This window comes from Pan paniscus, chromosome 19 (genome assembly GCF_029289425.2).
Source record: "Pan paniscus chromosome 19, NHGRI_mPanPan1-v2.0_pri, whole genome shotgun sequence".
Taxonomy (NCBI): Eukaryota; Metazoa; Chordata; class Mammalia; order Primates; family Hominidae; genus Pan; species Pan paniscus.
In genome coordinates this window covers 28,678,232-28,706,127 of record NC_073268.2, presented here as the reverse complement: position 1 = coordinate 28,706,127, position 27,896 = coordinate 28,678,232, and the positions used below count along the sequence as shown (strand labels likewise).

At 48.2% G+C, this 27,896-nt stretch overlaps 1 protein-coding gene across 7 annotated transcripts in view; it reads right to left on the bottom strand.

Annotated features, from left to right (window-relative positions):
• The window catches only part of MMP28 (matrix metallopeptidase 28), a 29,597-nt gene extending 4,814 nt beyond the window's left edge, over nt 1-24,783 (bottom strand). For 2 of the 7 annotated variants that reach the window (XM_003817976.4, XM_034942069.3), the window contains exons 1-4: nt 24,292-24,783; nt 8,526-8,605; nt 8,170-8,357; nt 2,447-2,671 (exon numbers count right to left, since the gene is read on the bottom strand). In XM_003817976.4, coding sequence (XP_003818024.1) covers nt 2,447-2,671; nt 8,170-8,357; nt 8,526-8,605; nt 24,292-24,402 — 604 coding nt within the window. In that variant the 5' untranslated portion in view covers nt 24,403-24,783. Of the gene's footprint in view, nt 1-2,446; nt 2,672-8,169; nt 8,358-8,525; nt 8,606-10,024; nt 12,389-13,710; nt 13,877-24,207 lie in introns of those variants that run through there. The other 5 variants (XM_014342058.5, XM_034942071.3, XM_055102049.2 and 2 more) reach the window with 5 other exon arrangements.
• Between the last annotated feature and the right edge of the window lie 3,113 nt (nt 24,784-27,896).

Sequence of the window (27,896 nt, the reverse complement as noted above, 5' to 3'; positions counted from 1 at the left end):
TGTGTGTGCGTGTGTGTGTGTGTGTACATGTGTATTACAAATGATGCAGCAGGGTGTGGTAGCTCACGCCTGTAATCTCAGCACTTTGGGAGGCTGATGTGGGAGGAACATTTGAGCCCAGGAGTTCGAGACCAGCCTGGGGAAACAAAGCAAGACCTCATCTCCACTAAAAAACAAAAACATTAGCTAGGCGTGGTGGTGTGCACCTGTAGCCCCAGCTACTTGGGAAGCTGAGGTGGGAGGCTCTCTTGAGTCCCAGGAGGTCAAGGCTGCGGTGAGCTGTGATTGCGCCACTACACTCCAGCCTGGGTGACAGAGTAAGACCCTGTCTCAAACAACAACAACAACAAACACGAAACAACAACAACAAAAAAGTGATCCTTGGAACAGTGCCTAGCACATAATAAGGGCCACTTAAGAATTACTTTCAGGCTGGGTGCGGTGGCTCACGCCTGTAATCCCAGCACTTTGGGAGGCCGAGGCGGGTGGATCACGAGGTCAAGAGATTGAGACCATCCTGGCTAACATGGTGAAACCCTGTCTCTACTAAAAATGCAAAAAGTAGCCAGGCGTGGTGGTGGGTGTCTGTAGTCCCAGCTACTCGGGAGGCTGAGGCAGGAGAATGGTGTGAACCCGGGAAGCAGAGCTTGCAGTGAGCCGAGATTGCGCCATTGCACTCCAGCCTGGGTGACAAAGCGAGACTCCGTCTCAAAAAAAAAAAGAAAAAAAGAATTACTTTCAAAAAGATCTAGAAGTAGGTAGAGTATAGTTACCCCTAAAAGGAGGCATGATGGGACCTTCTGTTTCTTGATTTGGGTGCTGGGAGCATTCAGTGTATGAAAGTTCATCAGGCTAAACTTGAGATGGTTCACTTCTATATGTATGTGTATTTTATTTAATAAAAAGTATATATTTTTATTTTTATTATTTTATATATACTTTTTGTTAAAGAAAATACACATACATATAGAAGTGATATATATATATATATATATATATATATATATATATATATATATATAAAATTGTGTTCTTGCCCTCCTCTGCCAGGGCACCTCTGGGGGGCCTCTCTCTACTTCTAATAGGAATGAGCAGAGGGAGTTGGGCTGGATCAGTGATTTTCAAGCTTTTAGTGTGCCCCAGATGGAGCTTATTAGATGTGCAGGTGCCAGGGTACCACCCCTAACAATTCCCCTTCCACAGCGGCAGGTGACCCTGACACAGGAGTCAGAAAACTGCACTATGATAAAGTTTGCATAGAAGCTTGTTGAGGGTCCCTCCAGCTTTGCCTTCTTGGACCCCAGGCCAACTGTGACTGGCAAAGATGGGGGTGCTAGACTAAAAGGAGAGCCTCCTGGGGGCATGGAAAGTCAGCTGCATGTAGGAGGAATACATGCCTATTTTGAATATGTCTCCAGCTGTTTCGAGCACTGTTCACTCTATTCAACTCTCACTGGGAGACGGATGGGCAGGTTTGGGAGAGAAGACCACTATTCAAAAAGACAAAGTATCTGTCCCAAATCACAGGGCTGCTTGGGGATCCTGATGTCCTTACTCCCAGTGCAGTGCTGTCTTAACTAGGTATGGATAGAACCATGTCAGGTAGATCACATGGATGAAGTCAGTTACAAATAAGTGCATGTGTGCACTACATGTGGATTCTTGCAAAGCCTAGATTCCTCCTGGTCCTAACCCAGGTCTCAGCAGTAGGGCCTGGATGTGGGCTTTGCTGTAGGTGGGCTTGACTGAAAGCAGGAGGGTGCGAGGGAGGTGGGGGCTCAAGTTCCCAGGCCATACAAGGGCTTAAGTCCCCAGCTTGAAGGGGTCTGATTAGGTTTCCTTTCTTCATTAGGAGGGGAAATGTGCAAACAGCCTATATTCAGGTTCTGAAGGCTAGTGTTGGGCAGAAGGGGAAGAGAGCGGTTTAAACTGCAGCCAGAGTCTTCAGGTTGGGGACAAACAGAACTATCTGTGGCGTAGGTATATGAAGCACTTCCCTGTCAGGGCTGTCGGGAGTAGGGTGCCTCTTGCCCTGTGGCAGCGGCTCTGGTAGTTGGGGGTGGGGGAGCAGTGGTGGGCAGTGGATGTTTTTTAGGGCTCTGGAGTGAACATCCACTCTGGAGAACAAGAGAAGCACAGGCCTGTCTAGAGGCAGAGGATGGATGACGGAACCTCGGGAGATTCTCCCAGAATGCATAATACTCTTGAGAATTTGCAAAGCACTTCCCTTGCAGAGCTTCATCTGACTGTCCCTTCAGACATGTGACACATAATAGGGCAGGGACCACTGTTCCCATTTTAGGATGAGGAGACTGAGGGTTCTCTGCAGGGAGATGTGCCTCAGCCAAGGCCACAGGGAGGGTGAATGCTTCATTGCCACCCCCAAACTGCTTCTCCAAGTTGGGGTCCCCTCCTGCTGTGTGGGAGGGAGGCTTTGTGCCAGCACCTGGGCCATCAAAGGCATTGCCCAGCCCATCGTTGTGGTCCCCTTGGAAGAAGGTGAGCCGGATGTCAGCGGGGCCTGTGGCTGGGGCCTCCCAGAACTCCAGCGCTGAGACGTTGCTCCACAACTGGAAGGCGGCGCGCACGGCGCCCCGAACTGCCGGCTCCGGCAGATGCTCAGGCCAGTTCACCAGGCGGTAGGAGAGGTGCTGCTTGTACCATTTGTTACCTGCCACCCAGAAAGCCCACGTCAGTCACACCTGCTGCAGAGCCTGAGTCTGGTCCCCACAGACCCAGTATGATGGCGAGGGGTAGGCCCTCCCCCAGCAGCCCCCAGCAGTCTGACGGGGAAGACACAGTTTTTGCCCTGGGCAGCTCCCCCTTTGACTGGGGCGATACTGCCTGGCTGAGGGCAGCCCTCAGACTGAGAGGACTCCCCTTACCCTGGACAGTCCCCAGTACAGTGGCTTGGACTGTGGAGGTCCCAGTGTGTTGGAGGGGAAGCAGCCTCTGCCCAGGAGAAGCCCCCAATCTGAAGAAGTCTGTCTGAACCCTTGGTCTAGGGTCTTATTCTTCCCCACAGCCTGGGCTGAGTCTGAAAACAGTTCTGTGTCTGTTGCTACCAGCAAATCCCAGCCCCTCCCTGCAGTGTCAGAGTGGAGGAGAGGTAGGGCCACAGAGGCCACAGCTGTAACCCCCCTGCCCCCCACCATCTCTCTTCAGGCCTCACACCCTCCTGCCACCTCTAGACACTTCACTCTGCCCTTTCCAGGGCCTGGGGCCTATGGCCAGCCAACAACCACAAGACTCATTCATCTGAGGTTCTTTCCTGCCCCTCTCCTCCTCGCTTCCTCAGGGACTCTGGAGAGCTCTGAGGTGAAAACAAATAAGAACAAAGCGTGTGTTTTGTCACTGACTGAGAGAAAGTTTTCCATCTCTGCTTTGTTAAGGGTTTCTCTCCCTTTGCCCCAAATTGCAACTCCTCCCTGAGGGCTGAGACTCTGGCCTCTTACCCCAGCCCCCGTCAACTGAGTCTGGGCCCAACTGCAGCTCAGCGTGCACCCGGCAGCAGCATGGCCGGAAGGGCCAGATCCCGAGTTTCTTGTGGGCTATTTCTGAGCCCTGCAAACTCAGGGGCTGGGACTGTAACCTCAAGTGGAAGACTCGCGGCTTGGAGGCAGGACTCTTGGGCTAAGGGTGTGGTAACTGAGACCTGAGACCCCAGGACAAGGGGCCTGCCCAGGGTCCCGGAATGAGTAAGTAGCTGAGGCAGGCCCTGACACCTAATCCAGGGCTCTTCCATTATTCCACATAGACAGGCAGGCACATTTGCCAGGACTCCAGGCTTATAAATCTGCCCAAACATCATTCCTGCCGGTCAAAGCATGAACTAAGATTCTCCAGATGTAAGGGAGGGTCTTGGAGACCAGAGGAGCTGGACTCTCTTCTCCTCACCAATGCAAGTGGGGGAGGGGTACATCCCTTCTCCCACCCCTGAGCCAAGCTCCATTCAAGGCAATGCCGCCTCCCTGGGCCTGTTTGGCCTGGCAGCCACCCAACCTCTGCCTCCCAGCCAGTGACCAACCCTTAACGAGGAGAGAGGGAATGACTCTAAGGAAGGGAGGGAGACAAAGAAGGCAGAGGGAAGACCTGGGGTCCAGAGGTGCGGCTGAGGGTTTGTGATGTACCAGTCATGCTTCTGCTGGGCACACTGTGAGTCTTCAACAGGCGCTGGGCTCTTTCACGCCCTTGCTGTGGGGGACGGTCTCCCAGGCTCTTTCTTTCCCCTCACAAACCTCTAATCCATTAGCATAGTGTGAGATGGCTCCTTCTGCCTCTTTGCAGCTAGTGGGGTCCCTCACTTCACAGGCAGAAGAGGGGGTGGCGGGCAGTTTTCTCATTCTAGGCCGCCAGTGAAGGTGACAGGTCTCAGAATAAAATCCTGTAGGAAACTCTGAGTATGTGCATGTGTGTGTTTGGGGGAAGGATAGGGAGGATGAATAGGAATGGGAATGGGAATTGAGAGAAAACGAGTGTTTTCCTGAGAGGACCAGGGGAGGGGGTGTCGCTGGTGTGCCTGCCAGGAAGAAAGGACCTGGCTGGGGGCCAGCAGTCTGAGCCCTTGCCCCTGTCTCCCTCCAGATTTGCTCCCATGGAGAAAGCTAGCCGCTTCAGGCCCTGACCCAAACTCCTGGCCAGGGAGGGCTGGTTTTCGTGGTGACCCCCAGGCCCTAGCAGCACCTGGCATTGTACTCCCTGACACCCTTGCTCCAAAGTTCAAAAAGGAAGGGGGAAGGAAAAAGTATGGGAAGGGGGAGGAGAACTAGAAGCTTTGCCTGGGCAGAACCCTGGAGTTCCGACTCCCAGCAGGGAACTGACACTGTGGAAAGAACATGGGTTAGAATCCCAGTACCTCTACTTGCAAACTTACATAACAAATTATGGAATCTCTCCAAGCCTCAGTTTCCCTATGTGCAAAATGGGGTTGATAAGACTTTCCCCATGGTAAGATGTGAGGCTTAAATGAGACAGCAATGTGGAGCTGCTGGGCGTGTAGTGCATACTCAATAAGTATACATTCCCCTCTTCCTTCCTTTTCCACCCCAGATACACCCTGGTGCCCCCAACCTCCGCCAGCTTAGTGAAGGAACAGGAAGCCTGCAGGCAGGCAGGAGGAGCAGGTACCTGCAATGAGGTTGCCAGATAAGTTTCTTTTTTCTTTTTTTGAGATGGAGTCTTGCTCTGTCACCCAGGCTGGAGTGCAGTGGTGCCATCCGGGCTCACTGCAAGCTCCGCCTCCCGGGTTCACACCATTCTCCTGCCTCAGCCTCCCAAGTAGCTGGGACTACAGGCGCCCACCACCACGCCTGGCTAATTTTTTGTATTTTTAGTAGAGATGGGGTTTCACCGTGTTAGCCAGGATGGTCTCGATCTCCTGACCTCATGATCTGCCCGCCTCGTCCTCCCAAAGTGCTGGGATTACAGGTGTGAGCCACCGCGCCCAGCCTTTTTCTTTTTTTTTTGAGACAGAGTCTCACTCTGTCACCCAGGCTAGAGTGCAGTGGCGCGATTTTGGCTCACTGCAACCTCTACCTCCCGGGTTCAAGGAATTCTCCTGCCTCAGTCTCCCGAGTATCTGGGATTACAGGTGTGTGCCACCACACCAGGCTAATTACTTTTTGTATTTTTAGTAGAGACGGGGTTTTATCATGTTGGCCAGGCTGGTCTCAAACTCCTGACCTCAGGTGATCCTCCCGCCTCGGCCTCCCAAATCGCTGGGATTAAAGATGTGAGCCACTGTGCCCAGCTGCCAGATAAGTTTCTTTTTTTAACTTTAAAAAACTATCTGTTGTTCATCTGAAATTCAAATTTAACTGGGCATCCTATATTTTATGTGGCAACTGAGTAATACTATCCTCTATCAAAAAGAGATGCTCTGGCTGGGCACGGTGGCTTGCGCACTTTGAGAGGCCGAGGTGGGAGATCACCTAAGGTCAGGAGCTTGAGACCAGCCCGGACAACATGGTGAAACCCATTTCTACTAAAAATACAAAAAAAAATTACCCTGGCATGGTGGCGTGCACCTGTAATCCTAGCTATTCAGGAGGCTGGGGCAGAAGAATTGCTTGAACCCAAGAGGTGGAGGTTGCAGTCACCTGAGATTGCGCCATTGCACTCCAGCATGAGTGACAGAGCAAGGCTCCATCTCAGAAAAAAAAGAGAGAGAGAGAGAGATGCTCGAAATTGTATAGTGACAAATGAACTCTATTAGATCCTTCCTTTGGGGCATGAGAAGGTGAGATACAGCCAGAAGGAAGCAGCCCCGGAGCTCAGGTCAAAGTACAGCTGCTGAACTGTTTCTGGGGCTGCCCCACTTTCCACTGCATTCTCACAACAAGCCCCTTCCACCTGGTAATCAAGGACCATCTCTCCTTTGCAACCTGGAAGGGCCTATGTCTCAGATGAAGGAACGGAGCCTCAGTGAGAAAAGTGACCTGGCCCAGGCCACATAGCTGAGACTTGAACCCAGGGCCTCTGGCTCTAGGGATGCTGCTCTCTGTTCTACCAGTGCCTCTTGAACTCATAGCTCTCTGCTCTTCTACTTCACTCTTCCTCTCCATTGCCCAGAAACACGGTGGGACACAGAACATGCTGACACCAAGGGCATCCTGACTCCGGAGCCGGACCCCATTGCTGACTCCTTGCTTTACCAGGAAAGCAAGCAGTCAGTACTGAGGACCCAGAGTGGCTGGGCATGTAGGTGAAGCAGAATTGGTTTGGCAAACACCTGGAAACAGCCACCCTCCAACAGTGAAGGGGAACTGCCCACAATTTCCTTACAGGTTAGCTAAGAAATGAGAACAAACTATGTGCCTTCTGTCCTGTTCCTAATGAATACTATCAGTAAAAGTAGTCAACACAAATTAAAAGTGGCAATGGCCCAAAGTGTTCACAGTAAAATTAATGATAGATGAAAACCTGGTTAAAAACCCCCATCTCGTTAGAAATCTTGAAAGCTGCAAAAATTGAGCAGAGAAAATTAGACTTAGTAAAACAATCAGGTTGTTAATATTATGCACGGTAGGCCAGGTGCGGTGGCTCACGCCTATAATCCCAGCCCTTTGGGAGGCCAAGGCGGGTTCGAGACCAGCCTGGCCAACATGGCAAAACCCTGTCTCTACTAAAAATACAGAAATTAGCTGGGTGTGGTGGCATGTGCCTATAGTCCCAGCTACTTGTGAGGCTGAGGCAGGAGAATCGCTTGAACCCAGGAGGCGGAGGTTGCAGTGAGCTGAGATTGCGCCACTGACTCCAGCCTGTGTGATGGAACAAGACTCTGTCTTTAAAAAAAATTATGCATAGTGAAACTTGTTATTTGTGAAAAACTGATAAAAGAATCAAATCTTCATAAATCTTAGATCTGTACCATTTAACCCCTGGAATATTAAATTTGGCTAAAAGAAGGAGGAGAAGAAAAGAAAGAAACAAAATAAAGCTACAAGAGGAAAATCACGACAGCAGAAACTGTAATGTGTAAACTGTGCTATGATGAAATGTTCAGAAGAGGCAAATCCATTGAGACAGAAGCGGATTAGCGGTTGCCAGAGGCTAGGGGAGGGGGAGAAGGGGGAATGACTGCTAATGGGCATGGGGTTTCTTTTCAGGGTGATGAAATGTTCTGGAATTAGATTGTGGTAATGGTTGCACAATTCCGCAAATATCCTAAAAACCACTGAATTGTACACTTTAAATGGGTGAATTGTACACTTTAAATGGGTAAATTGTATGGGATGTGAACTATATCTCAATAAAGTGGTTAAAAATATGCTATGGACAAAGTAAATCAATGGATCACACATTTGTTTAATAACTTATGAAAAAGAATGAATTCTGATGAAAATAACTTCAGTAAATATAAATGAAAAATGTTAGCAACAGTTTAACTGCCCTGCATTGAAAATTTATCAAGGAATTACATGGGTTTTGTGTTTGATCTGGAAAAACACTTGTACAATGAAAATTCATCAATGTAGGTGTCACTCTGAATTAAATGTCTGTATTCACAATCATGGTCCTCAAGCCAAGAGGGCCTATTCACCCACTCCTCCCGTGCCCTAGGGAAGAGAGGTTACTGACGAAGTCCAGTCCCAGGCTCAGCTGTTTTCCTAGCCATTGGCTTCAAGACATTGGGAAATCTTGGCCTAGCCGGATTTTAACAGTGCTCACCTTGCTTTGCAAAGCGTTTCTTACGCCTCATTTTGGTCCGGTGTCTAGCAAACAAGTCACTGATCCTCTCAGCCCAGGCCGCATAACTGTTGGTATCTGTAACCCCGCAGCGGGGACGAGTCATCTGGCGCAGGGTGGCACGGTCCAACACGCCGCTGACAGGTAGCTGGGACACCCACTGAAACGCTCTGTCAGGAGGAAAGGACCGCAAGGGGAGGGTGAGTGGTAAGGGTGAGGGCAGGGAAGTCTGCCTCCCTGGGGTGTGGCCAGCCAGGCTTCCAGGAGGAGGGAGGAAATGGTCAGAGCTTGGCATCCTAGCACCCCTACCCCAAGTCCTCCACATCCCTCCACCCTACCTGATGGCATCGCTGAATCGAGTGGAGGTGGGAGCTTTGGGGACCTGTTCATTGAGGTATCCGTACTTCTCTAGGAATGCCTGCGGGAGAGAGGAATATCTGCTTTTTCCATAGCATCCTTTCCCCTCCCTTGGTCCCCAAGGGCCCAGGGCACATACATCCTGCCCAGTCTCACCTCTTGTCTTTTGCCCAAGAGGGTCTATAAGCTATAGCAGAATGAGTTCTGGGATTAAAGTCAAAAGGACCTGGACTCAATTCCAGGTCACCACTGACTAGCTGATGATCTCAGGCAAGTCACTCAATATTTCTGAACCTTTGCTTCCTTATGCCTAAAACTGGGCCAGTAGTACCTGCCCTGCAGTACCTACTGGGCCAGCAGTACCTACCCATATCTTACGGCATCAGTAGGAATCTAGCAGCACATGCTAGGCAGTACAGTAACAGGCTCTGGAGTCAGACCTACCTAGGTTTGAATTCAAACTAGTAAGATACTTCTCTAAACCACAGTTTTCTCAACTGTAAAGTGGGCTTAATACTAGTACTTACCTTACAGGGGTTTTTTTTGTGTGTGTGAGGACTAATCGCAAGAGTGCTTATAAAGCACTTAGCACAGTGCCTATTACATAGGAGGGACTCCATACAGAGTGGCTATTATAATATGTGTTATGCGTTACGTGCATATACACTATTCATATGCATCCTGAAACAACTACATTCTCTAGAATATCTTTTGGTATTGATTAGGAGCTTATCAGGTGCTAGCTCTGCCATGGCTGGGTTGTGAATTGTCTAATTCTGGATTTTTAAAAAAACAGTTATCTTCCCCACCGATGTAGATATATTTATTTATTTATTTATTTATTTTATTTTTTTCTGAGATGGAGTTTTGCTCTTGTTGCCCGGGCTGGAGTGCAATGGTACAATCTCGGCTCCCTGCAACCTCCGCCTCCCGGGTTCAAGCAATTCTCCTGCCTCAGCCTCCCAAGTAGCTGGGATTACAGGCATGCACCACCATGCCTGGGTAATTTCTTGTATTTAGTAGAGATGGGGTTTCACCATGTTGGCTAGGCTAGTCTTGAACTCCTGACCTCAGGCGGTCCACCCACCTCAGCCTCCCAAAGTGCTGGGATTACAGGCGTAAGCCACCGTGCCCAGCCCAAATGTAGCTATATTAAAGGTCCTAGAACAACAAATGCACTTACCACTAACCTTATAATTGATATAAAAACTTGACTCTCTAAAAGATGTATTTTTTGAATTAGAAAGCTTCTTTTATTCATTCGTTAATTAATGCAATGTACTAGGTACCCTGCTAGGTACAATAAAAAATAAGACATCCCTAAACCAGGCACAGTGGCTCATGCCTGTAATCCCAGCACCTTGAGAGGCCGAGGTGGGCACATCACCTGAGGTCAGGAGTTCGAGACCAGCCTGGCCAACATGGCGAAACCTCATCTCTACTAAAAACACAAAAATTAGCTGGGCGTGGTGGTGGGTACCTGTTGTCCCAACTACTCTGGAGGCTGAGGCATGAGAATCACTTGAACCTGGGAGGCAGAGGTTGTAGTGAGCCGAGATCACGCCGCTGCACTCCAGCCTGGGCGACAGAGCAAGACCCTGTCTCGAAAAGAAAAAAAAAAAAAGTAAATAAATAAAGGACATAAATTGGTACTATGAAGAAAATAAACCAAGTGATATGACTGAGAATAATTTAAAGAAACTTCACATCGGAAGGTCAGGAAGGAGTCGAGTCTCTGAGGAGCTGATACGTAATCTGAGTCCTAAAGAATGAGAAGCTTGCCATGCAATGAGGTGGGAAAGGGTGTTCCCGACAGAGGAAACAGCAAATCCAAAAGCCCTAGGCTAAGAATGACAGCGACATGTTTAAGGAACAGAAGGAAGGCTGGAGCACAGCAAGTGTGAAGAAACAGAGCGTGAGATGAAGTCAGAGAGAGAGGCAGGGCTGTCAGCCAGGATAAGAAGTGTAGGTTTGTTTTAGTCCTGCTGATGGATTAATTGGTGGGGAATGAAAGACAGAAATCCAGGATGCTCCTAAGTTTTTGGCTTGGAAGGTGATGCTATTTAATGTATGAGGAAGCCTGCAGGAGGTACAGATGGGGGTGCGTGGGTTTAAGATTACCTTGGAGATTTCAAAGTGGCACTGGCTGTATGATCCTAGAGCTCAAAGCAGCAGCCTGAATATTTCAGCATGTAGGTGATATAAAGCTGTGGACCAGGACGAGCTCCTCTGGGGAAATTGGTATAATTGAGAACATCTCAGGGTCCAGGTACCTTTGACTCTGCCTACCCTAACACACCTGGAAGCTGTTCTCTCAGTAATCAAGTTATTTGAGGCCAGTGGAGAGAAAAGTGTGACTATTATTCTCACCTATCACCAGTTCTACCCTTTGGGCAGACAATGCACTTGGCTCCCTGCTTGCCCTTCTCACTGATAAAGTTACATAAATGTCACCTTGGATAAAAAAGAATGTTGCCTCAGCTGCATAATTCTTCTACACGGAGAATTCTTCTACCTACATAGCCTCAATTTTTACCCCTCCTTGTTGTGTTACCTATACAGAAATAATTTTCTGTCTTCTTCTCTTACCCCTATTTTCTTTGCTGTATTTCTTTTTTCTTTTCTTTTCCTTTTTTATGTTTTATGTTTTAGAGATGGGGGTCTCACTATGTTGCCCTGGCTGGAGTGCAGTGGCTATTCACCGGCATGATCATTGCTCACCACAGCCTCAAACTCCTGGACTCAGGTGACCTTCCTATAGCCTCTTGAATAGCTAGGACTACAGGTGCTGCATGCCACCTTGCCTACCATGTTGTATTTCTCTCTTTTTTTTTTTTTTTTGAGACAGAGTCTCGCTCTGTCGCCCAGGCTGGTGTACAGTGACGTGATCTTGGCTCACTGCAAGCTTCATCTCCTGGGTTCACGCCACTCTCCTGCCTCAGCCTCCCAAGTAACTAGGACTACAGGCGCCCGCCACCACACCCAGCTAATTTTGTTTTTGTATTTTTAGTACAGACGGGGTTTCACCATGTTAGCCAGGATGGTCTCAATCTCCTGACCTCATGATCCGCCCGCCTCAGCCTACCAAAGTGCTGGGATTACAGGCGTGAGCCACCGCGCCCAGCCACCATGCTGTATTTCTTAACTCAAAATAATTCCAATCATAGCTGCTGTCTCAAGGAAAATGCACAAGTTGGGAATGAAGCTAGATACTAAGACCAGCAAACCCCTAAATCTTTGCAAGTATCCAGCTTCCCCTTGTGGATTTAATTCACATTAATTTTCAGCAACCTCCACATCCTCTTCTCAATAAAGTAACTTTTCATAGACTCCTCATTCTGCATAACTTTCCTAGTCCATTTCATTGTTTTTCTGCATTAATTCATTAGTATTTCAGAACTATTGTTTCCTTTTTTCCCTTTGCAAATGTACACTATTTTTGGATGCATAATGGATTGAAAGTGTTCTGGTGGCTTAATTTGGGAAGTTATTTCCTGCTCAAAATCGTGTGGCATCACGGTATAGCCACCAGGTTTGGGAATGAAAATCTGTTCCCAACCCTGACTCTGCCAGATGGCTGGGGACAAATTATTTTTTTTTAATTTTTATTTTTTGAGATGGAGTCTCGCTCTGTCGCCCAGGCTGGAGTGCAGTGGCGCCATCTCAGCTCACTGCAAGCTCTGCCTCCAGGGTTCACGCCATTCTCCTGCCTCAGCCTCCCAAGTAGCTGGGACTACAGGCACCTGCCACGATGCCCGGCTAATTTTTTGTATTTTTAGTAGAGACGGGGTTTCACCGTGTTACCCAGGATGGTCTTGATATCCTGACCTTGTGATCCCCCTGCCTCAGCCTCCCAAAGTGCTGGGACTACAGGCGTGAGCCACCACATCCAGCCAGCTGGGGACAAATTATTTAATCTGTCTAAGCCCCTCTTTCTTTACCCACAAAGTGAGAATAAGTTCAATTTATTCTTGATCTTATTCAGCGTTCTCAGAAGGACTAAATAAAAGAATGCACATTTAGCATAGTGCCTGGTACATAGTAAATGCTCAATAAACAATTGATCTGGTTGATTTACCTTAGAGGGAACGTTAACAACAGACTTTTGGAATGCAATCCATCTGTAAAAAGGGAACTGCTTTGAACATGGCAGTTACACCTCTGTTCTCAATTCAGGTGCTTCTGTCTCAGACTTGCCTGACCTCAGCTGGTTGCCTGGTTCTCTTCCTTGTCCCCTCCCTTTCCCTTGGGGAGGATGGACAGAGGACTTTCTAAAGGTAGCCAGGGAATTAATGTCTCCTTAGAGGCAGTTTTGCTAGGTGAGTGACTTGGGAGAGACCAGGTCACAGGTCGGCATGGCTGGCACTCCCTTGTGCCTCTCTCCACAAACACACCCAGCCCTTATCAGGGAGTTGGCTCCGGTTCTGGAACTCTGAAGCCTTGGACAGAGTGGGAGGGAGGGGAAATTAACTGGCGGCGTCTCTTGTTTCCTGGCTGGGCTGCTGTGCCTAGTACTCTGGCAGGCAAGACGGGGTGGAGGGCAGGATGGGGGTTGGGGGTGAGGGCCTTTTTCAGGGGTCCCTCAGAGGGGAAGTCCTGGGCCTTTCTTCCTAACTCGCCTCTGGGACCCTGTAGGTTGCAAGGCAGAGTTAAAATCTCAGTAAGCAGAATGAGCATGTCCCCGGGACACGAGCCAAGCAGAGCCACTGAAAGAATGAGAAAAAGAAATTTTAAGAATTTGACATTTTGTATTTCTATAAAAGCACTGAAGTGGCTGTGCGCAGTCACGCCTGTAATCCCAGCACTTTGGGAGGCCGAGGCAGGTGGATCACTTGAGGGCAGGAGTTCAAGGCCAGCCTGGCTAACACGGTGAAACCCCGTCTCTACTAAAAATACAAAAAATTAGCTAGGCATGGTGGTCACTGCCTGTAATCTCAGCTACTCGGGAGGCTGAGGCAGGAGAATCGCTGGAACCCGGGAGGTGGAGGTTGCCGTGAGCTGATATCACGCCATTGCACTCCAGCCTGGGCGACAAGAGCAAGACTCCATTTCCAAAAAAAAAAAAAAAAGCACTGAAGTATTATAACAGGGATTATCAGGATTTATGGGCTCCCTTATACTTTTATGCTTAACATGTGTATATTCAAAAAAATTTAAAACACATACAGGAAGGGGCTCCTTAATGCTGTCAGGGCTGGGTGCTCTCACATTCTGTGGAGTGGAGGCAGATCCAACTTCCCGGGTGAGGAGGTGGTGGGGTTGAAACTCCCTCTGCTCCTGGAGGTGTCCCTAACCCTCTTCTGTGAGGCATTTTTCATGCCTCAGTTTCCTCCTGCAAAGGTAAGAGAAATGGTCTACTCTGCACAGTAGAAGGAGCAGGGGTGTGGGGTCAGGGTGGAGGAGTGGCAGCATGACAAAGGGATCCCAGGAGAAGACACAAAACCGGGAGGTGGAGCTCCAGTTCTTACCCCAGCTTGACCACAAACCCTCTTGGGGGCCATTTTCCTTCTAGGCTTCCATTGTCCTGGGGGCTTGTTCAGTGGTTCTCTTAAGGACTCTCTGAGTTCCACCTGGCACCATTCCTGCCCCACTTCAAGGAGGCAGAGTCTAGACCACTCCTCCTGGCCTTGAAGTTCAAGGACCAGGTTTTCTCTCTTCTCTATTTTCCACCCGTCCTCTCTCTTAGGGAGCCCAAGGCTTGAGCTGAATGGAGAGGAAGCTGGAAGGCTGTGACCCTTAGGTGACTCACCCTACTCTGGCCTAAAAGCTTGTGCCAACATGCCTTACCCCCTTGCTTAGGGCTGGGACCACTTTCCTGGGGAGTCACCTCTGAAAGTCCCTGGGAGTGGCTGTGGAGTCTGGGTAAAATGGAACTAGTTCTCCTGGGACCCAGCCAGCTTGGTGGAATCACACAGTGCTAGGGATTCTAGGCCTGCATCAGTCCTGACTTGTCCTGGGAGGGTGCATATAGCCTAGCCTATTTAGTGCCTGAGGGAAGGGAAATTTTGGCCATTTCTGCGCAGGGCAGGACCAATGATAAGGTGCAGCAAAATGAACCCAAGGCCTGAGTCAGGAAGTCTGCATCATTGAACTGGCAGGGCAAGGGCACTGGACTGAGAGTCTTGAGTGTTATTCCTGGTACTATGGCTAACTGTATGTCCTTAGGTAAGTCCTGTGCCTCTCTGAGCTTCAGTTTCCTCTTCTATAAAATTAGGAGGTTGGATTATTACTATTATTGAGACAGAGTCTCACTCTGTCACCCAGGCTGGAGTGCAGTGGCGAGATCTCAGTTCACTGCAAGCTCCGCCTCCCGAGTTCACACCATTCTCCTGCCTCAACCTCCCGAGTAGCAGGGACTACAGGCGCCCACAACCATGCCCGGCTAATTTTTTTGTATTTTTAGTAGAGACCGGGTTTCACCGTTTCAGGCAGCATGGTCTCGATCTCTTGACCTCGTGATCCGCCTTGCCTCGGCCTCCCAAAGTGCTGGGATTACAGGCTTGAGCCACCGCGCCCAGCCAGATTAGATTATTAGAGCTCTAATATATATTCCAGCTCTATCCGTTATTCTATCCCTGCTTCTGCAACTGACTAGCTGTGTAAACTAAGACAAAGTTACTTAATCTTTCTGTGCCCCAATGTATAAAATGGGAGAAAGAATACTGTTTTACCTTTCTCACAGGAGCATCATCAACATCTAAGAAGATGGTCTGGGAAAGCTTTATGACAGTTGCCCCATTAACAATGTTATTTTTACCTCTATGTTCATGGAGCTTTATTGCTGGAAGGGACATTTGGTAGGTAAGCGTGTAGTACTCACCTTCTTGTTGTTTTTTTTTTTGACATGGAGTTTCGCTTCTTGTTGCCCAAGCTGGAGTGCAATGGCATGATCTCAGCTCACTGCAACCTCTGCCTCCTGGGTTCAAGTGATTCTCTTGCCTCAGCCTCTCGAGTAGCTGGGATTACAGGCGTGCGCCACTACGCCTGGGTAATTTTTTGTATTTTTAGTAGAAACGGGGTTTCACCATGTTAGCCAGGTTGGTCTCAAACTCCTGACCTCAGGTGATCTGCCCACCTTGGCCTCCCAAAGTGCTGAGATTACAGGTGTGAGCCACCATGCCCAGCCAGGACTCACCTTCTTAGACATCCTCCATATCACAGAATTTCAGCAGCAGAAATGAAATTAAGGATTTAAAAATTGCCAAATGCATGCAGAAACTGTCACTTTACCTATGATATACTCCATCTCATGTTACATTTTATTATTATTTTAGTTCCCATAGTGACTATTTGAGATTGTGCTTATCATTCAAGTGTATCTTTGGCATTATTAGCCAAGTCAAGATGCAAAGGATGGCAAGGCGTAGTGGCTCACGTCTGCAATCCTAGCACTTTGGAAGGCTGGGGCAGGAAGATTTCTTGAGGCCAGGATTTCGAGACCAGCCTCATAGTGAGATCCTGTCTCTACAAAAAAAAAAAAAAAAAAGATGAATGATAGCTGGTATTCTGCCTTGATGTGTTCTACATATGAAAATATTTTCTGGTAGTCAGGAGCACAATAAGACCAGGCAACTGTAGAGCTTTTTAAAGATATCACACCTTCTTTGAATCTCACAATGATCTTGCAAGAATATAGACAGGACAGGTGTTGCTATTCCCATTTTAAAGATGAGGAAATTAAGTCTCAGGGGAGTGTAGTGTCTTACCAAAGTGATCTAGTGTGTGACAGAACCAGTACTCTAATCTGATCCTCTGACATCTACCCTAGGATATTTTATTTTACATTTAAACAAGTGACTCAGAGGCTTTAAAACTAAAGGGGCAAGGGCCAAGCTGCTCTCTCTACTGGGGAGCTGACTCTCAATTAAGAAAAAGGTCAAACTGGGGTGTTTCTGGCTGGATTTCTCTTATCTGCTTTACAAGAAAGTTCAGGGTTAGAGCAGAGGAAAGAAGTTGCTCAGGCAGTGGGCTCTGGCTTTCAAATAGGGGCTGGGATCCTGTTTTCCATCACAGCCAGAACAGGTCGTCTAACAGGCCAGAGGCATTTGACAGGACTGAAGCATGTTCCTGTGTAAAGATAAACATCTGCTACCAGAATGCTCTGCTTTCACCCTCTGGCTCCTGGGAGCTAGTGAAGACTTCAGGGCAGTGGGGTTAACTCAGCTCCTTTCCTTTATTTTGGGTAAAGGCTTCCCCTTCCCTCTGCCTGACTCCCTTTCTTTTTCTCCTTCTTTCTTTTGTCCTTCAGTTTTTTTGTTTGTTTGTTTTGTTTTGTTTTTTAGTCAGAGTCTTGTTCTGTTGCCCAGGCTGGAGTGCAGTGGCGTGACTTCAGCTCACTGCAATCTCCGCCTCCTGGGCACAAGCGATTCTCCTGCCTCAGTCTCCCGACTATCTGGGATTACAGGCGTACACACCATGCCCGGCTAATTTTGTATTTTTAGTAGAGATGGGGCTTTGCCATGCTGGCCAGGCTGGTCTCAAACTCCTGACCTCAAGTGATCCACCTAACTTGGCCTCCCAAAGTGCTGGGATTACAGGTGTGAGCCACTGCACCCAGCCCCTTTGTCCTTAGTCTTATAGTCACAAAGTTCTGTCTAGGTGTAACCTAGATACCTCTTGCTATAATCCCTGCTCCTTCTTTCTCTCTCTCTCACTCTTTTTTTCTTTTCCTTTTTTTTTTTTTTTTTTGAGATACAGTCTTGCTCGTCGCCCTGGCTGGAATGCAGTGGCATGATCACAGCTCACTACAAACCTTGACTTCCTGGGCTCAAGTGATCCTTGTACCTCAGCCTCCTGAGTAGCTCGGACTACAGGCATGTGCCATCGTGCCTGGCTAATTTTTTAATTTTTGTAGAGATGGGGGTCTCTCTATGTTGCCCAGGCTGGTCTCGAACTCCTGGCCTCAAATGATCCTTCTACCTTGGCCTCCCAAAGTGCTGGGATTACAGCCATCATGAGCCATTGTGGCCAGCCCTCCTTTCATTTTCTGCCCTTAAGGAAGATGGAAAACACTAGCCAGTTAGTCTTTATCCAGACCACATCTTGTACTCTTTCTCTAATGCCAAATAACTATACCATATGGACTCATGGTTCTCACGAGACTTGTGGGGCTAAGTTTAGGGCACAAAATAATGGCTTGATCAAGGGTGGGTTTAGGGAGATATTGTCCAACCATGTCTCCCTGCTATTAGGGTCATGCTTCCACTACCCAAATCCTGGTAATTGGCTAGACAAGTGCTTTTCCACCAACTGTGGTCCTCTAGGACCCTTCAGAGCCTCTTCTGCACTTCTGTTCACCCTATACCCATGAGTCACTGAGCTAAGTTCTTGGGAACGGCTTCCACACCCAGGCTTCTGGGTTTCTGACTCACAAAAAGTCAAACGAATGGCTCTGGGGTATGAGAAACAGACACTGCATCTGGGGGTGGATACTCCACAGAAGCTCCAGTGTCTCCCTGGAGAAACAAACTATCCAGCTCCTGGTACTGGCACACTGGGAGTAGCTATACAGATATAGCTAGACCACCCAGTGGAAGGCAGGTCCTGAAATTACTGCCTGGCTGTTCTAAAGAAGGTCCAAGCAAAGCAAATGATAGATAGAGCCCTTGGGAATCTGTGTTACCCAAGCACAGGACAGTGTCTGGCTTGGAATGGGAGTGGGGGACAGGGTGATGATGTCATCTGTTAATTCTCAATCTTGCAACTCAGCAGAGCATGCTCTTCCTACTTACTAGTGCTGTGAGCAGCTCTAGTTTTCCTAAGTTGCCCACTGAACTTGTTCCTAAGTTGCAACAATGAACTTGTTTGTTCACAACACAGCTTTGTAAGCACTTAATCTCCTCCCTGGCAAAGCCCACTCTGGAAAGGCCTCAACTTTGTTACATTGTGTGCACAGAGGGGACACAGAACCATGTACACAGGGTACAGGAATACACACAGAGACTTGAGAACACAGGCACATCCAGACAGACAGACATGGACACAGAGGAAGATGATGTATATACACACACAGGCACACACATATATAGAGGAACAAGCATACAAGCACACCAAAGCCAAACAGTGTTAGAGCTAGAGAGAATCTTAGAAGTCATTTAAGAAATTTAGCCCTCTTATTTTACAGGAGAGGAAACCGCAGCCAAGTGAAGGAACTCTATGATCACACAGTTGTTTTTTATTATTTCTTTCTTTCCTGTGCCGTTTTGATTTAATTTGTTCTTTCTTCAGATTCTTAAAGTGGAAGCTTAAATCATTGACCTAAAACTTTTCTTCTTTCTTACTATAGGAATTTAAAGCTGTGAATTTCATTTAAAGCACTGCTTTAGCTGCATCCCACAAATATTGGTATGAAATGTTGTATTTTCATTATTATTTAGTTTCATTGCTCTGATGATTTCTGAATCAACTCATGGGTAATTTAGGAGTGTGTTGTTTAATTTCCAAATATCTGGGGCTTTGCTAGATGTCTTATTGTTACTGATTTTAAAATTAGTTCTGTTTTGGTAAGAAAACATAATTTGCAACATTTAATTAATTTTTTTTTTTTTTTAAAGACGGAGTCTCGCTCTGCTCAAGCTGGAGTGCAGTGGCGCGATCTCGGCTCACTGCAACCTCCGCCTCCTGGTTTCAAGCAATTCTCCTGTCTCTGCCTCCTGAGTAGCTGGAATTACAGGCATACACCACCATGGCTGGCTAATTTTTGTATTTTTAGTAGAGACGGGGTTTCACAATGTTGGCCAGGCTAGTCTCGAACTCCTGATCTCAGGTGATCCACCTGCCTCAGCCTCCCAAAGTGCTGGGATTACAGGCATGAGCCACCACACCCAGCCTTTTGCAAAATTTAAATTTTTTAAATGAACTGAGACTTATTTTATGGCCCAGCCTATGGTCTCAGTTGGTAAATTATTGATATGCACCTGAAAAGAATGTGTATCTGGAGTTCTCAAGTGTAGTTTTCTATCAACATCAATTAGGTCAAGAAGGTTTACGGTATTGTTCAAGTCTGCTACATCCTGACTGATTTTTTTGGTCTATTTTTTCTATTCATTATTGGGAGAGTGGTGTTAAAGTTTCCAACTATCCAGTTCCAAAAGGCCACATATAATATGATCCCATTTATATGAAATGTCCAGGATATCCAAATATATATACACAGAAATTAGTCTGTAGAGGCTGGGTATGGTGGTTCAAGTCTGTGATCCCAGCAATTTGGGAGCCCAAGGCAGGCAGATCATTTGAGGTCAGGAGTTCGAAACCAGCCTGGCCAACATAGTGAAACCTCCATCTCTCACTTCCCACTCGACACATCCCATTTCCCACTTCACACTGACATTCCAATTCACAAATGTATTAATGTTTTTTTTTTTAAATGTGTAGAGACAGGGTCTGTCTATGTTGCCCAGGCTGCTCTCAAACTCCTCGGCTCAAGCAATCCTCCAGCCCCAGCCTCCCAAAGTGCTGGGATTACAGGCATGAGTCACTGTGCCCAGCCACAGATGTACTAATCTTACAATAGTAGAATTCCATTTACCTGCCCCCGCTTGCCTTGTGCCATTGTCATAACTGCTACTTTTACATGTGTTTTAAAGTCCAACTTATGGCCATAAGGGGGCATGGCCATAAGTTGGACTTTAAAACACATGTAAAAGAAGTAGTTATGACAGTGGCACAGCACCTGGCCAAGGGAAGCAGGGGTGGGCAAATAAAATTCTACTATTGTAGAATAGTAGATTTCCAGCCTTAATCCCAGCACTTTGGAAGGCTGAGGCAGGAGGATTGCTTAAGTCCAGGAGTTTGAGACCAGCCTGGGCAACATGGGGAGCCCTCATCTCTACAAAAATATTTTAGAATTAGTTGGGCATGGTGGTGCGTGTCTGTAGTTCCAGGTACTCAGGAGGCTGAAGCAGGAGGATCACTTGAGCCCAGGAGATTGAGGCCGCAGTGAGCCATGGCTGTCTCAAAAAATAAAAATAAAGTCCAATTTATGATGTTATTATTTTGCTTTAAGCAGCCAGTTGTCTTTTACAGAAATTATGACAAGGGAAATAAGTGTTTTATGTTTACTCATTTCCAAGCTTTGTTAGAGTAGGTCTTACTCTAGTTCATGGTGCTTACACCTAAAGCATGGCATTGCTGGTGTTTTACATAGATGCCCAGGGTGTTAAAGAGTTTTTTTCCATTTTGGCTGGCCCAGACTGCCAATATCTTCCAGAACTGCTCAACTTCTCCAGTCTTTTTTTCCTGTTCTCAATCACATAGCAGCTGTTCTCTGGTAAGCATCACACAGTCTCACCCTACACGTGCTAGCACAGTCCCCAGGCAAGGACTTGCAGTGAACCCCATACAGACTTATGGGAACCCCCTTCAGTATAGCTCCCTCCTCTGTGATGCACCGCTCCACAGATTCCAGCTACTTCAACAGCCCTGAATGCTGAGCTTTGTCACTCAGCACAGCAGGACTGCTGTGTTCTGCTTGAGGTCTAGTTCCCCGCACTGCAGTCGGGAATTGTCTCCAAGCAAAGAACTGGGGCAACTGTGGGGCTCACTTTCTAGGTTTTCCTTCTGTGGATGATTGTTCCCTAAACGACACAACAGTATCTCCCATTCCCACGTTCTTCTCACGATGTGACTTTAACACTCCTCTCAGCAATCGTGGGGTCTATGTTCCCTCCCCTTGAACCTGGGAGGCAGCTGTGACTGCTCTAGCCAATGGAGTGCAGTAGAAGCAATAGTAGGTCATAAAAAGGATATAGTTCCTCTCTCTTCTCCCCGCTCCCAACACTCATCCCCAGGACCCAGACACCATGTTATAAGGAAGCCCAAACTAGCCCACACGGACAGACCGTGTGGATAGGTCCATGTGAAAAATAACTGAGGCCACCAGCCAACAGCCAGCATCGACTGCCAGATATCTAAACACACTTCAGATGATGCCAGCCCCAGACACTGTAGAATGGAGACAAGCTGCACTGATGTGCCCTATTTGAAATTTCGACTCACAGTTATCTGTGAACTTAATAAATGGTTGTTTTACTTCACTAAGTTTTGGGGGTAATTTGTAATGTAGTCATAGTAACTAAAATACTCTCTTTAGGAATTGCAGCTCTGTGCTGTCTGTTGTCCAATGCTGAAAATAGTTGCCTTACATATTTTGTCCTGTATTATTGTTGTGGGGAGCTAGTCTTCAAACCCAGGCTTTAAGCCGAAGCTCGGTTCTCTAAAGTAATGATAAAGGTAATAACAACATTGAGAGCAACTTCCTTTTATAGACTGCTTTCTATGTCTTATGAGCTGTGTTAGGCATTGTACATATGTTATTTCAATGAAACCATACAACAATCTTGTGAAATAGGCATTATTAACCCCCATTGTATGGAGAAGAAAACTGAGGTTTATAGAGGTTAAATGAGTTATCCATGGTTTACGTATGGGTTTGTCTGGCACTGAAGCTCATGCAATTAACCACATACAAAAACACATATAGACATAGACACATCCCCAGTTGTGTGTGTATATATGTAATATAGGTATATATACACACACACGTGTGCTTGCATAGGCATATAGAGACACGTACACACCCATTACACATTTCCAGAGTTTTTATGCTTTTAAAATATTTTCTTGTTCTCAGAGTTAAAAATCCCCTTCCCCAAATTTATGTTAAATAGACTGAAAGAAACTCAATCTGCTGGATATTAAGTTTCCCAAGCATACCCCAAGATGAAATTCTCTCCATCTGGGGCCACCACAGGCATGGGCAGCAGAGATATGCCTCTGTTCCCTTGCCAGGGATTGCCTGGGACCCGCACTTGCAGGGAGGTGGGGTGGGACTCTTAACAAGACTTGGCTTGGCAGACAGAAGCCTTCTCCTGGGGCTGCAAAGACTCTGTACTTGATGTTGTAAGAGTCTCAATTCAGAGAAACAAAGTGCTTCTCTGAATATGCAGAGAAACAAAGTGCTTCTCTGAATATGCAGAGAAACCAGAGAGCACAGAGCAAGAGCCCAGTGCTAGGAAGGGGAGGGGTGGAAGGCAACGAGAGATGATCCCTTGTTGAAGCAGGGTCATTTCCAAATATTCCCCAGTAGTGATGGGAGCTGGCTGATGGAAGGATGAGGCATTCGGAGAGGGCCCTCTTCATTCTGCAGTTTCCCCAAATCAGCTTGCCCTTCTAGGGAAGGGGAGTAGGGAGGATACTGAGAAGCTCTCAACGGGCAGTTTGAGGGCAGGAAAGAAGCTCTTAGAGGAGCAAGAGTCTCAGGGCAGAGCATTGGGCTCAGTAATTCAGAACCTGTTCATATTCCAGCTGGATGCAGTGGCTCACGCCTGTAATCCCAGCATTTTGGGAAGCCAAGGCAGGCGGATCACTTAAGGTCAGGAGTTCGAGGCCAGCCTGGCCAATATGGTGAAACCCCGTCTTTACTAAAAATACAAAAATTAGCCTGGCATGATCGTGCATGCCTATAATCCCAGCTACTTGGGAGGCTGAGGCAGGAGAATCGCTTGAACCCGGGAGGCAGAGGCTGCAGTGAGCCGAGATCTAGCCATTGCACTCCATCCCGGGCAACAGAGCGAGACTCTGTCTCAAAACAAAAACAAAACAAAACCTGTTCATATCCCTTCTCCTTAAAATAGTGGAGACCCTGGCCGTATTCTTGAGAAGTAAGAACACAAGCAGACATGCTTCTTTGGGGGAGGAAAGAAACGATACTGTTGTGTTATTACAACCACTTTTTTTTTTTTGAGACAGAGTCTCACTCTGTCGCCCAGGTTGCAGTGCAATGGCAGGATCTCGGCTCACTGCAACGTCTGCCTCCCGGGTTCAAGTGATTCTCCTATCTCAGCCTCCCGAGTAGCTGGGATTACAGGCGCCTGCCACTACGTCTGGCTAATTTTTGTATTTTTAATAAAGACAGGGTTTCACCATTTTAGGCAGGCTGGTCTCGAACTCCTGACCTAAGGTTATCCGCCCGCCTCAGCCTCCCAAAGTGCTGGGATTACAGGCGTGAGCCACCGCGTCCGGCCTACACTTTTATCTAGAAAATAGATGCCTTATATTGATCCCCACCCCTACCTCACAAAAAAATTCCCCTTGCGCAACCTACAACAAGCAAGTTGAGTCCAAAGCAAGAAAATGGAAAGGGAGCTCTCTAAGGTTCACCTTCCTGCCCCCTTAAGTTCAGTCCTGAAGCCCCGTTTAAAGCTCCTTAGAAGCAACTCTTGAGAGTATACTACTCTTGCCCATTTTACAGACAGAAAAACTAGTTCTGAGCAGTTTAAATGGCTTGCCAAAGCAGGTCAGCGGCGGTCCCCGGCCAGGAAGCCAGCGCTGTGTCCCGCGTCCCGGCCAGCCAGCGGTACCCTCTCCACAGCACCAAACTGAGGCTTCCACACGGTTCGGGGGCATCCGACGAATGAACCTCATTCTCCCCAGCCTAGGTGGTGAGGGAGCGTGGCCCCGTGCCAAACTAGGGTAGGATGTCCCCTCTGGGCTCTTGCCCGTCTGTCCGGTCTTGTCTCTGCACCCACCCCAGCCCATCAGTGCGGATCCGCGTGCCTGTGTGGTTCCAGCCTGGCACGGGGAAAAAACTGCCCGGCTCTTTATGTTCAAGTGCGAAGGGGGCGGAGGACACGGGTAGGGTAACGCAGATTGTCTGCTCACAGGGGACTGCCGGGTGGCCTGACTGCCGAGTTCTGACAGGTCTCAAGCACACGCACCGCTCTCCGCCAGGTACACACGGCGTACCTCCGCCTCCTTGCGCAGCTCCTGGCCTCCGCGCTCCGCGGGCTGGGCGTCCAGGTGGCCCCACAATAGCAGCTGCAGGGCGCGCAGCAGGAGGCCGACGCGCGCGACCATCTCGCCGCCTCCGGTGCGGCCCGGCTCGGGGAGCTACTGCGCGCAGGGAACCAGCCGGCAGTCAGCCGCGCCCGGGACCCCGGGGATGGGACTGCTCTGCGCCGCCCCCGCACGGAGAGGGACAGTCCCGGGGTGTCGCCAGTGCCCTAGCTGCGCGCTCTGGGCCGCTCCTCCGCTGCCCTTCGCCGGGAGCCGGCCAGACGTCGTCCAGCCCGGGCAGTGCCTGCCCGCGGGTCCGCCGGCCCCGGGGACCGAGGGAGGGAGGAAGGAAAGGCAGGCGGAGGGGGCGGAGGCCCGGCACTCCCGCCCCACCCACCCCGCGCCGCTGCTGGAACGCGAGGCGGTCCCGGAGCCTCTTCCGTTCGCTGCACAGCCTCGCCCTGCGCCCGCCATCGCCCTGCGGATCGGTGCTCTCGCCCGCCACCTCCAGTTGACCCGGATCTGTCCAGGGAGGGTGAAGGAAGAAAGGCCTTCTCCTGGCAAGCGTGGCTACCTAAGACTTTGATGAAGAGAAGTCCTGGTCTACCAGAGGGTCGTTGATTGTTTCAGCTGGGTGGGGAGCGAGGCCCCCACCCAGGGTCGGGGTGCGAGAGAAGGAGCACAGAGCTGGAGTCAGAACTGGGTTTGAGTTCCAGACTTGCTCCTTTGCTAGCCCTTTGAGTCCTGCCTCAGCCACCTGCTGGCTGTGTGGTCTTGGACCAGTCACTCACCCTCTCTGAACCCACTTTTCTCATCAGTAAATGGGATAATAAGAATACCGATATTCTGTGACTGTTGGGGAGATTTAATGAGATAATAACGCCTGTAAATTACTGAACAGGGTGCATGGCATCACGAAGTGTGCACTTAATAAGGGGCAGGCTGCAGCTGTGTGATCTTTGGCAAAGGATTTAACTACTTCGAGCGTCAGTTTCCTCATCAACAAAATGACAGCATACGATATTTAGTGCCCAGCGTTGCATGAGGATGAAAAGAGAAAATGAGTGTAAAGTGCCTGATTTTATATACCCCATAAGGATGGAGTGAAACGGTTTACGTGAAAGCCTTTGCCAAACTCATATTGAGCAAAAAGTAAACTGTTTTCATTATCTGTCTGTGTAACTGAGAGCTGGTTGCTGTCTCACTTCTACCCAATTCACTACATTGTAAAATGCAAATGGAAAATGATACTGAGCTCTGGGGGACATTGTGGGATTAGATGAGTTAATGTGTGTAAAAATAATCTGGAATCCCTAAAGTGCTGAACAAAAATAATGCTGTGTTCCAACCCTAAGGCTCAGGGCCTCGGTATCACACAACGTTTTTGTACTATTTAGAAAAATACACCACTTGTGTGGAGGAATTGGAAAAAGCCCTTTTAATAGACATTTTATGTGTGTATATATGTACATATGTATTTTTAAGACAGGGTCTTGCTCTGTCGCCCAAGCTGGAGTGCAGTAGCACGATCACAGCTCACTGTAGCCTTGACTTTCAAGGCTCAAGCAATCCTTCCATCTCAGCCTCCTGAGTAGCTGGGATTGCAGGCATGTGTCACTGTACCCAGCTAATTTTTTAATGTTTTATAGAAGAAGGGATGGAAAGATTCTGCCTGGAGAAAGAATTGGCAAACCTAGGTCTGACTCCAGCTTGGTCCACAGTGTCCTTACCAACTGATGATCATCAGAGCTCCCTGCCCAAAGCAGGGCTATCTGGCCTGTCAAAATCCATCTACTGGTGAAAGCCACCATATATCATGCCATACCTGTAACTACAAACACACACACACACACACTCTCTCTCTCTCTTGCTTTCTCTCTTTCTAAGGTTGCCAGATGAAACAGAGGATACCCAATTAATCCTGAATTTCAGATTAATGATGAATAATTTTTTAGTATAAGTGTCCCAAATATTGCATAGCACCCAGTTACTTTTTAAAATATTCATTAATCTGAAATTCAAGTTTAACTGGAGTCCTGTATTTTTATTTGCTAAATCTAGTAATACTATCTCACTCTCCTTCAGAAGCTCCCTCCCCAAGGTCCACTGCAGGGTTTTGATTGAATCAGCAGCCATGTTACAGTCTGTTCTTTTTGGGGGGATATGGGTTGAGTACAGGGTCTTGCTGTGTTGCCCATGCTGGCCTCAAACTCCTGGCCTCAAACGATCCTCCTGAGCAGCTGGGACTACAGGCATGCACTGCCACGCCCACCTCGCAGAAGGAAGGAGGACCTTCCTACTAGTTACCTGACAAGGCTGGAAGCTCTCTAAGAGCAAGGGGCAGGCCAGCTTCATGTCCACTACCTCTGGGGCACCAACCCAGGCAGGGATGCTTCTTATGAATGTGCAGAGGGCATCCTCAAAGAGGGGACATAGATGGCAAAGAGATCCATCCTCAACTCCAGAAATCTTGAGGCTCCCTGACGGGGATGCGTCTGCACATCCTTTTTCTCATTGGTCTGCCCAGAGAAGTGCCTTTTTAAAATTGGTATGCCCAGGATGGATGCCCCTTTTTCATTGGTTGGTTGGAAGGTGAACAGGACCTGTTTCCAATTAGTCTCCCTCAAAGGAATGCCTGTTTCTTTTTATTTCGTTTCTTTTTATTTCGTTCTTTAGAGACAGGGTCTTGCTCTGACTCTCAGGCTGGAGTACAGTGGCATAATCAGGGCTCACTGCAGCCTTGACCTCTCAAGCTCAAGCCATCCTCCCACCTCAGCCTCCAGAGTAGCTGAGACTACAGGACACACTACCACGCCCGGCCAGGAATGCCTGTTTCTAAAATGTTTATTCTGGCTGGGAATGCCTGCTCTAAAATGTCTATTCTGACTGAGTGCGGTGGCTCACACCTGTAATCCCATTTCAGGAGGCCAAGATGGGAGGATCACTTGAGCCCAGGAATTCAAGACCAGCCTGGCCAACATAGTGAGACACACTATGTCTGTGTCACATCCCAGAGGTTCTCCATTTCAGCTTCACTGGGAAGAGACGGCAAGAGGAGAAGTCATGGTTCTCTGGAGGGCTGAATGTCTGGGAGGAGACAAGCTTGGCCACTTGGAAAGCTGATCCTGCCTCTCTCTGCATCCCAGCCTAGCTCTGGTCCCTGAACCCCTCAAACTAGCACCACTGTGCATTTGAAAGTTGACTTTCTCTATTTTCCTTTTGTGTTCTTGGTTGGATTATTTCATCCCATCCTTTTCTCTCCCTATGCCATCTCTGCTTGTGGTCACCTTGAAGTGCCATCCAGACTTGAAACTGCCTGCAAGAATTTATGCAGAACAAAGCTTTCTCCACCCATATGCTTACCCTGGGCTTCAACCCTGCCTTTGCGTAGGATGTCTCTTTCCCGGGAAGATAACATATTTCCATGGTTTGAATTTGGGCAGCAGGAGGTTCCGGTTCCCTTTGTCCTCTGAAGATTACTCATAAATCCCAGAGCACCAAATTCTGTGATCTTCAAAATCCAGGGGCCTGTGAAGCCCCACAAGTGTGACTTGCTGCATGTTTTCATGTCTAGT